The sequence below is a fragment of the Primulina huaijiensis genome, chromosome 17 (genome assembly GCF_012295235.1).
Source record: "Primulina huaijiensis isolate GDHJ02 chromosome 17, ASM1229523v2, whole genome shotgun sequence".
Lineage (NCBI taxonomy): Eukaryota > Viridiplantae > Streptophyta > Magnoliopsida > Lamiales > Gesneriaceae > Primulina > Primulina huaijiensis.
Window position 1 is genome coordinate 17250828 of NC_133322.1, and position 10991 is coordinate 17261818.

The 10991-nt window shown below is 35.3% G+C and overlaps 1 protein-coding gene across 6 annotated transcripts; it reads right to left on the reverse strand.

Moving 5' to 3' along the window:
- Positions 1-1249: 1249 nt before the first annotated feature.
- On the reverse strand, positions 1250-10336 carry LOC140962754 (RNA polymerase II C-terminal domain phosphatase-like 2). 6 transcript variants are annotated; one of them, XM_073421728.1, is made up of 17 exons: positions 9886-10336; positions 8315-8785; positions 7883-8096; positions 7413-7570; positions 7266-7336; positions 7035-7140; positions 6875-6964; positions 6587-6728; positions 6191-6474; positions 6047-6104; positions 4929-5056; positions 4793-4846; positions 3507-3603; positions 2655-2815; positions 2462-2508; positions 1754-1803; positions 1250-1475 (listed from the first exon to the last, which is right to left on the reverse strand). In XM_073421728.1, the coding sequence occupies exons 1-14, from the start codon at positions 10171-10173 to the stop codon at positions 2667-2669; spliced, it is 2310 nt and encodes a 769-aa protein (XP_073277829.1). In that variant the 5' UTR covers positions 10174-10336; the 3' UTR covers positions 1250-1475; positions 1754-1803; positions 2462-2508; positions 2655-2666. The 6 variants fall into 6 exon arrangements, with proteins under 6 accessions (XP_073277829.1, XP_073277830.1, XP_073277827.1 ...); XM_073421729.1 differs by having other exon boundaries at positions 1754-1899; XM_073421726.1 differs by having other exon boundaries at positions 2462-2584.
- Positions 10337-10991: the final 655 nt, after the last annotated feature.

The window sequence follows — 10991 nt, forward strand, 5'->3', positions numbered from 1 at the left end:
TGAGCTGACCTGTATCAGTAGCGAGGAGGGGCGACCCATTTGTTTTTTTTACAATTTTTAAAATATATTAAAATAATTGTTTTTAGGAGTTTATGTATGGATGAATATGTTTTGAATGATTTATATTATTTGAAATTATTCGTATACAATTGATAAGTTGTAAATTATTTATATGATTTATAATAGTTTTTGTTTAATTAATAATTTGAAAAAATTATATTATTTATAATGATTTATATAGATATTATTTATAAATGTGTACAAATGAATTTTTAGATATTTTACCATTTTTAAATTTTTTTCGATTTTGTTTGTGGCCCATATATATATAGATATTATAGTGTGTTAAGTTTATTAATGTATAAAAATCATTTAATTCATGCATATATTGTATGATTATATGAAAGTATATATAAAAAATCGTACAAATAAATTCAATTGCTTAGGCGGTCCGTCACGCCACCGCCTTCTGTCATTTACAACACTGATATTATTGGTTTTGATAAGATAATTATGCTATTTTGGTTTAAAATAATTTTTTTAGGAAGATTAGTTATCACGATTTCAATTATTTCGAAAGGAGGTTCGATCGATTTGAGTCTTCAAAATTGGAACGAAATGCTTAGCCACGACAAAGTGGGTAGGTCCAACCCTTCCTATGCGGTAAACTAACCCACCAATGGAGTAATAACACAAGAATTGATCCAATTAATACAAAAATATGAAGCCATTTTTTCATACGATCGTGAGGTAAGGGTGAAAATCATCAGTGAAAAAGTATTACTAATGCATGTAAATTGGGCTCGTCTTTCGAAGTAATATTCGATCCACACCAATCAGTCAGTGGATTATTGGGCGGAAAAACAAGAAAACAAGAAAAAACAAATTAATAGAATTCACGTTTGATTTCTTTGTATTATCACATGTAGAGGGCGAGGACTTGAACATGAGCCTCCACCAAATTGGCGGACAAACGAGCCATTTAGGATACAAGTCTGGTCTCCACGTGTTCGTTTTAAAACGAGATCTCGTAGGAAAAATGCATCGGAAGTTTTTTTCTTGATGTAAACAGAATCAGCCCTTATCAATTGGTATGGGACCAGCAACAGGTTAACAAGATTAGTTTTTACCTTTAAAAAAAAATAGTTTTTAGAAATGTACATTTTGTTTTTCAAAAGTTATAAAATCATAGTGTTAATCAAATTTCTTGATTATGCTAAAAAGACGAGAAAAAAAGGACGCATCCGGGTAAAGGCTATGACTATATATATATATATACAGAAGTTAGAACAATCTTGTCAAGACTCGAAATCAAAGTACAGATGTCTGATTGCACAAAATGCTTGTTCGGCACATTGAGAATGTTGTTATATTTCATCAGCTAAGCCCATTCTCGGGATTCCACCAAGAGTGTGGTCGGTTCAAGCCACAAAAATATCGTCCTTTGAGAACTTGTTTTGATGGGATTTGAGAGCCTAAAATACAACACAACAGAAAAATTAATAAAACTTAGCTTGTTGCCCACATAAAATCTCTTATAATGCATATGACTTGTGCCTAGTACAACACATTAAATAAATTTTCGGCATCTACGACTCATGACTTCCCTGTGTTCCACTGATAAACAGAAGCATATACTTTCTTACAAGACGCACTTGCAATGTTCAAAGTTAAAATGACCTTGCCCCCAATTATTTCTCACCCAATTACAATCCAAAAGACAAACAAGCGAAGAGTAGGAATAAAGTTTTACCTGGCAGAGTGGGTATGCTTTTGCGCTTGAAGATTTACCAGATCAGTAACCTGTCATATTTTTAGACAAAACTAACGACAATTCAGTGCATCTGAGAGGACAACATTTGTAAAAGCCCTTGGTGGATAACAATTAGATTGGTGTTCCTAATGTTCAACAAAAAATATGTCCGATAAGAACATTCATGTTCAGCCAGATAAATCATTCGTATTGAAAGTGATGTTATCCCATTACTGGATGTGATGGAGTCATGGAACAGTCTCACAAGAAACGACAAAGTTGATGGTAAATCCATAATGTTAGGATCAAATGAAAGTAGATCTATTTTAAATATTTTTGTTCTTTGAAATCAAACGACGATATGCAGAAATCAAAAGACTACTTATTTATGTCAAGAAAAATATGGCCAGTCAACACAGTAAAACTCCCGAAGGCCATTTCTGCAAACAATTTGGGTCTACAGATGAATAGATATTGCTGCCTTCCAGAAAGAAGAGTTTGCATGAATGGGAAAGAAAAGATGAGATTATTGTAGCCCTCGACCATTAATAGAACACATTGATTGAATTTGATGTACAAAAAGATCACAGGTAAGAGGAGGTTGAAGCTGAGGCAAGATATATGACTGCAATAATTCTTGGGAGTTAAAACCCCATAAGAGTCAGGAATTGTGGCTTGAAACTAGTTGGGATCTATCAAATATCTCACCTCCAAAAATGAAGCAGATTCCACCTTCCTCTGTTCAGCTCTCTAATCTGGTGAAAGTCGATTACAAGAAAGGTATTATTCACATTGAGATACTCACTGGCCCCATCTTGATGCCCACAAAACCTTATCAAAGAATCCAAATTCAAGTAATCATCATTCAATCAATGGTGGGAAGTATAGTCGAATTTTCCACCTCTGAAAAACTTTACTTGGGGAAACCGTTCTTCAAGGGTTGTTCTTCTGACACAGGCTTCACAGCTTCCCAGAGAAACCCATTTTCCCTTTCCAGAACATTTCTCTCGCAATCATTATCTAGAGATCTAGAATGAGGTGCAATATATGCTACGTAATGATCTGCGTATAAAATGTGTAGAAAATCAGTGTTACCCCGGAATGAATGGACAATATGATCGGTAAATGCGACTATTTGAGAAAATCTATATCTACAATCAAGAGCACGATATTATGTGGCATGACAAAGAGCTGAAAAGGACCAACACATGTAAAGACAAAAAAATAACAGATGCTGCTAAAAAAACCAACAGATCCATCTCAAAATGACAAATCTTCCTCCTGCTAAATATACGACAGTTCAAAATATACACTGGAATTGTAATCAACTCCCTGAATTTGTGTTATTTTAACAAGTGTAAATTTTACCAAGAATCATACACATAGGGCCATAACAAATCATTACGATGACAATTAGTTACAGAATTTCACCCCAGGTTGCGCGCTAAACTCAAAACTTGATAAGGTAGATCTAGTTTTAACTAGATAAACCTGGATTTACCAGGAAAGCAAGAAGTCAAGTACAGATTAATTCTAATCCTCTTCTAGCATTTTTTGTAAAAACCAGACTGGAAATGCTGATGTGTTCTCCATTGGAGGTTAATGAAGAGTACAGAACTTAAAGCAACCATTGATTAATGGAAAAGATCAAAATAAAAACTGTAAATAGGCTCTGAACTTGTGGATGGAATGGACGATTGAGTCATTTTTAAATTATGATTATGATATGGAGTAAATCACTTAGAGATCTTACCAGCCAAGCTTCGAAGGGCATTCTCTGCAGCCTGTTGCTGGGCATCTTTCCTTGTCTTGCCCATTCCAACGCCAATTTTTTCACCAGTAAAGAAAACCTACAGACTGAGACAACTGAGCCTCCAAATCTCAAAGTACCACAGAGATCATAAAAGAATTAGAGGTGATAGTTCGTCACATATCCCAAAGATAGAAGAGTGGTTTTAGAATCAACTACAAGAGATCAGGTGATTCTACGAGCAGAAAAAACAGAAAAATAACAGCTTAAGAATTAACAAACAGAGACTCTAATCACTTCAAGTTGTCATTCATATAGACGCGCCATAATAGAACTCGGCCGAAGTACTAAAGTTTTTTTTTTTTTTTTGAAATGGCCGAAGTACTAAAGTTTGTATTACTCCTACAAATATTATAAATGTGTAATCCCGTGTGAATCTATCAATTTCAAGTTTTCTAAATGAGCTGAAGGTTTGGTACACTTTAACTCATTTATAAATACTATAAGTTGTATGCCATTAAAATCATTCACCATTTTTAAATTTGAATAAGACTAGGTTCATGCGAAGCTAACAGGATGTGTAAAGTGTAAACACATGTCAAAGCCCATTCCAAAGTCCAACTACAACAAGTGAACAAACTCAACCCAATAACAAAGGCAAATAGAAGAGATTGGACAAACTTTGAGTTTGTTAGGGGAATATTTCACTGATATTTTGTTATAATTACTAGAAACAGAATCAGTGGATATCTGCCCATTTTCTATTAGCTAGAATGCTCTATAAACAGGAAAGCTAATCACTGTATCAATTAATTCATTTCTTCAGATATGAAATATATCACTATTTCCCTCAACTGTATCATCTTTTCAATAACCAACAAATGCAAAATACAAGAAGATATAACTTAGCTATGTTCACTTGATTATGTATTCATTGCTAAATTGCACAAGCATTGCTTGAGTCAACAGTTATTTAGAAAGTCTTTAAACAGGGCAATGGTCGTAAAGTGGCCAGAGACTATATGCAACAAAATGAACCGGTTGACTTGTCACCGTTCACAACCCCCAAACTGCAGGGATATTCAAATAACTTACACAACACTTCTTCTGTAAGGCACACACATAGACATCCTACATGAGAAAGCACAAACTCTTAAAGAAAGAAGTCAAGAAAAAAGTTTCGTCCGTCAAGTAATATATTACAGATTTATGCATTTTAAACAGAGAATCCCAGAATACCCTACATAAAGAAAACCAATACATACAATAATGAAAACCACAGCACTAACCTCAACTGAGAACTTCAAATCGTCACTGGCACTGACAACAGGCCTGAATTCGACCTAAGTGGCAAGGTGTACACGGTGAGGCTCAATGAACGTAAGAAGAAAATTGAAATCATAACTTTGTTAGAGGAGGACATACCTTCGACCTGCATTTCCTTCCAATCTCTTGAAGCACGCTAATTGACAATGTCGGTAACACATTTATAATATTGTCATCTGTGTTAATTCCTTTACTATAGGATGGCTGGTTTTGAGATGCACCAAAATCTACCAAGTAAATAAAACAATATCACGGTTAGGGAAAGAAAAGGAGAGTTACAACAAGTTATATACTGCACATGAAAGTTTTAGATGTAAAATCAAGGAAAGATTTTCAAATTAAAGCTTCTAACAATTTCAGTATTAAATATTCAATCAACAAAAATGGCAAATTTATGGGACTTTATTCCTCCTATTTGATTGTTGTTTCCGTGCAAATGATAATACAGTTTCGCAAAACAAGCACTCATGAAAACTTGTAGATGTAATTTATGAGTAGATAAATACCAGCCATCTTCCTCACAACACAATTGATGTATTCCATCATACTAATTGAAAAAATGGTTAAACGTTCTTTTTCGTCTAAAAGATGAATCAATTATGATACATGGTTAGGAAATGTAGGCCAAAATAAATATGAAAAGCCATATATACAATTTGTTTATTCTAGAAGAAAAAAGGGAGTTGCAAGTGAGAGGCAGGCGAGTTAAAGGGCGTGTGAGAGGAGAGTGAGGGGATCATTCTGTTATTCTTGACCGTTTTGTACTAGCGTCGCTAGGGGAGTGTATTACACACTAACACACAGGAAACTCTTGAGAATTTGTTCTTATTTACATTTCAATCGCAATCAATATTATAAACTTTAATTTCGATTTTATCTGGTGCTTGCATTAATATATTATATATATAAATATAAAGCTCAGGTGTTTGTTTCCTTCAGATCATCATGAACTTCTTTACATCTTATGCACCCATTAAATTGAAACATGCGACAGAAATTAATCTTTTGGAATGAACTGTTGTAAAAAAGATCTGTCTAGTCAAAATGATGAAATTGTGTTCAGAACCAGGTGTTGGATCAAAAGAAGCTGCTATTTCAAGTGCAGAAAGGCAGAGCTCATTTTATACTTATTAATATAATCTAGGAGTAACAGGATATGAATCAATTCTCCACATTGTACCAAATCATAAGTTAAGTCAAGGTTTGAATTTACACACCTGAAAGCTGCCTTGGCGGTAGAAGATTCTGTTTCAGAATATCACCCCTCATCTTAGCCTGCAAATGATGAAATTTCACAAACTTGAATACTTCTAAAATTATACAAGTTATCCAAAAAACAAAGCATAAAGAGCGTTAAGAACCTCTTCATTCTTTGATTGAGATACATGCGATAATTCTGCCTGAACAGAAGACGATGTGCTGTGACTCTCTGAGTTTTGACGGCCTTGTTGTCTATCTGGTGTATCAAAAGGAATTATTCCTGGCACTTGGCCACTGACAGGCCCTCTGTTAGCATTTTCTCCGGTCAAACCTCTTTGGGGTGGTAGGAGGGGTTCCTGCCGTGGCAATCTAGGCAACGGAGGTGGTTCTGTGGAACCTGAATACATGCCGTCTCTTCGAGGTGGATCACCATGCAAACTAGGTTCTGCAATATAATTGGTTTAGACCAAATTAAATTATCATAAATAGTCATGCATGTTGCGCATCAATATGAGTCCGTTTTTCTATATTTGAAGATCTATATGACAAAACCTTACTTTCAGAAGTTGGTATTGCTCTCTCAGAAACTGGGGCAATAGCATTTGCAATAGATATAGGTGGGAGCTTGGAGCTTTCAGGTTTCAACTCAACATTATTATCCATTGAATGAGAAACAACACGTGTAGCAATTTTGTCATCCTGGTCAAAGTTAAATAGAAGTGACAAAGATCAGAAATTTGTGAGAGGGGGGATAAGACAAACTGAGTACCAAAAATATCTTATGGCGTGTCGAGTAGAGACGAACAATATTTAATAAAAATTATTAATCAGGTATAATAAACTACCAAATACTGTAAGTTTTGCACAACTTCCAGTCCATTTATTCCTTCAGAAATCGGAACATTTGAATTTCCATTTGCTGTAGGACCAGCATCCTACAAAATTACTCAAGTGCATAAATAGTTAATTTCAGCAGTAGATTGAGCGATGGTTATATTTGCATACCTCTGACATCAAGTAGTTGCTCACATCAGGCGCACAAGGTAAATTTACCACCTCATCCTCATAGAAAATGTCTGATATTCTTCGTGATAGATGTTCATCAAACTCCCTGATGTTTCGAAATGACATATTTCAAAACTCCACGCACATCTAGAAGAATACCAAAAGTCCAGGCAACAAAATAACTATTTGAGTGTGTGCCACGTGTATATTATATAATGAGATCGAACATACTTGAAAAAACCACCTCTAACATTGCAAGCAACATTTCTCGCTACACAAAGGACAGGTACAGCATTTGCAGTCTGCAGATACATTAGTTTCAATTATATAATATGGGTCAAGTGCTAGGCAACCAAAATAAATTAGTAATAACGATACCTCAGCCTGTGGGGCATAGTATGGAGTAAATGGAGGCACTACATGAACACGAGGTTGATCCTTTTCTTCCCAAACCTTTAAACGATCATCGATTACCATTGCCATCTTTGGATGACACTTGCCATCCTGGAAGACATTAAGCAAAGATTTCCTAGCCCCTTTAATCAAAAGGGTTAAAGAAAGAATACATACATGAGATTGAATAATCAAGATTAACCAATCAAGATCAACTGTAACATTCGCGAGGAATAAAAACATTTGAAGGGGTTGGAACACAGTACTAAATTTTCAAAACTGCTCGATCCCAGAGTTAAAATAGGACAAATTTGTATCTCCACACAAATTAGCTTTCAACTCTCAAAGACAAAATAGAACAATAGTTCCCAACCCCTCATGTCTAACGACTAATTAACCTATTCATAGGAACTTCAACTGTTTAAGAAGATAAAACTTGAGAGTTTCCCTCTTACCACCTGATTTAACGCATACAACACGCTCGAGCAGTTGCTTTGAGCTAATTAAGTGTGCTTCTGGATCAAGCAGCCTCCACATTTCCAATGCATAATCTCTTTCAGCCATGGTGCAAACATAAACTTCAAATCTCTTCCGGCCTTTCGCAGTCAAATAATTTTTCAAATCTATCCAAGCTGGTCGTAACCTGACTAGCACACTAGTATCTCTATTCTGTATACAAAAGCATCCATCATAACAAGGCAAGCGAAAGTGAAAACTGCTTAAACCAGCCAATGTTTTAACATTAATGTAGCATTTAACCAAATTCATTGAAAAGAAAAATACCAACATCTACAAAATATAATCGTAAAAAATTAAAAATCAAAGCTACAGGAGATGGATTATATGGATAGAAAGCAAGTTAAAGAGCACCAACAGTGCCTCCTAACCTCAGGATTAATACGAGTAAGAACAATACTTCTTTCAGGTAACCTTACTACAGGACGAACAACGCGTAAATGTCCGTCAGATAGCAGAGGCACCTCCTCCAGCTGATATTTAATTAGTTTCCCACCATCCATAACATTGTCAGTCTCTGCATACTGCTTCAACAATGCACGATCCTCAACATATCTCTTCATCTCTGCCGTCATCCCAGACTCCCGAATAGGGTCACTCTCACGCGCAATCCAGTCCATCAAAACTTCAATTCTATCCTCAAATGACTTCATCGTGTTGGCCACAATGAGAGTTTCATCAAGATCGAAGACAATTGCTAAACAGCGCATATTCAACATCCATAAACACGAATTGTACAAACCACATGGCAACGAGTAGCACCAAAAACAAGGGAACTTCTTCTGCTTACTAGGCATTGCCACCAAATGAACTTCCTCATTCCCAAGCAACACAACAGCAGTCTGCACAAATTAGTCAAAGTTACAATAATGAACTCACCCAAGCATATTAATTATCAACACAAAGGTAACCAAATTCCACTCTTTCTTAAAACCAAATCAAGGCATGCACAAGTTTAAGCATTCCACCTATGTAAAAAACTCTGTTCCAAACAATGTAAAAATATTGAATGAGCGGATGCAACTCACATTTTTGTCAACCAAGATGGAAATAAATGTACCTGATCATCTTCAAACTCATACGCTCAATATGATCACTCTTACACCTTCCACTTAATAAGAACATTACAGGTGAGCTTGGAAGAAATGCAAGCTTCTTATTTTTTCTAGGCCTTACCACTAGAGTGAGTAACAAGACCACCTTCAACTGACATGTTTTGACTTCTTAAATCCAAAAGAGATTTTGAATTTGTAATTACAAACGCGACAAAATCCAATCTATTGTGCATATGAACCTGTAAAACCACACCGATCTTATAACATCAATACCATGGTTCAACGTGACGGTGGAGTAAACCTTTGTGAAGCCTACTGATACAAATCCATGAATATTTGACGATCGGTCAAGATTGACCATCACATATTTTTTTAAAATTAAAAAATTGCAACTTTGAATATTTTTTTAGAAAAGTAATTAATAACAATCAAAAGAATTGGAAAATTTGGAGAAAAAATAAAAAACCGTTCCGCAACTTTCCAAGATACCGTTAGATTTATACTTGCATTATATAGGCAGCCCTCTTTCTCGTTACGGAAGCCGCAACTATCCGAGATACTGTTACATTTATACTTTCATTATATAGGCAGCCCTCATTCCCGTTACGGAAACCGTTCCGCGAAAGATAAGGTAAACCATGATCAACACATGCACAGAACAAATTACTGGTTACACGAAACCAACTTCGATTGTTTAAATCAAAGCAGCAGACCAAGCCTAATAAACTACAAATCTCGATATCATTACTACAAGTTAAGAACGCATAAAACATGAGAAATCCAACCCATTCATTCTCGCAGCCACTAAATAAGACAGATTATACATTAAATTGAGGAAACAGAAATGCACATCAGTTGAAATGAGAAACTGGGCTGAATTGTGAAACCTTGAGCTCGTAAAACATAGAGGCGTGGAGGTTGATCAATGATGACTCGTCAGGATTGGAACTCAAAGTGGAATTAGCTCCAGGCTCGAGCTTGCACCGTTTGGAAGCCGCCGAGATTGTCTGCAGAACGGCGAGTGGATGGCATCTCTCACTGTGTGAGATGTGGTGAATCCTTATCTCATTCTTAGGAAATTGGAAATTCATACCCTTCACCGGGACATTGTCCAGTTCCCCCAGAAACATGTCCCCATGGTAAACGGATGATTTAAACCCTAATCGACTCATCATTCCCCAGAAACCAAACCAATTCGACGCAAAAATATGCCAAAAAAAAAAAATGAAAGTGCCAAGAAATTTATGACTAGAAAATCACTCCCCTACAACTTTGCATGATCCTCGGCTCTCACTCTCTCTAAACTGCTGAGGATTTTTTCTCTCTCCTCTTCCTTCATCGAACAGCGGATCAAGACGAGGGCGTGGGGAGCTTTTATAGAAGTCGGGGTGCCAAAAGGTTACGCAAGCAGACTTGGTTTATTATAAAATTACGGATATACCAATAACCGTTCTTCTGTCCGTACGGGGGTATATTTGGTATAGAAAAAGGAATGAATATTATGTTGAGGAATCATATCGCCATTTAGTACTTTATTTCTCCATTAATTTCAAAGTGGTACTTCAATTTTACAAAATATCGATTGGCTCCCGAAGTTAAAAGTTTTAGATTTATTAATATTAATATTTTTTTAGTTTCTGGATTGAAAATTGTTTAAACGAATATCTATTGAGAAATTACATAGCGCAGAGGACATTAATTGTTTAATAATTAGCTCAAGTTTATTTATCTAAATGTATTGATTTATAGTTTTTGTATTATGGATTCGTCATCGGTTTGTATTGAACATTTTATACTTATAATGATGTCAATATATTTTAGTAAATTATGTAACTTAACGATATTATGTATAAAAAAATCTTTTTTGTAACGACCCGTTACTTAAAATAATGTTCCTTTAATAATTGCACAAGAATAAAAAAAATTATTATATAATTAATTATAAACATAGCTCTTCAGATAAAATAATGATCACCATCCATTTTACAAAATA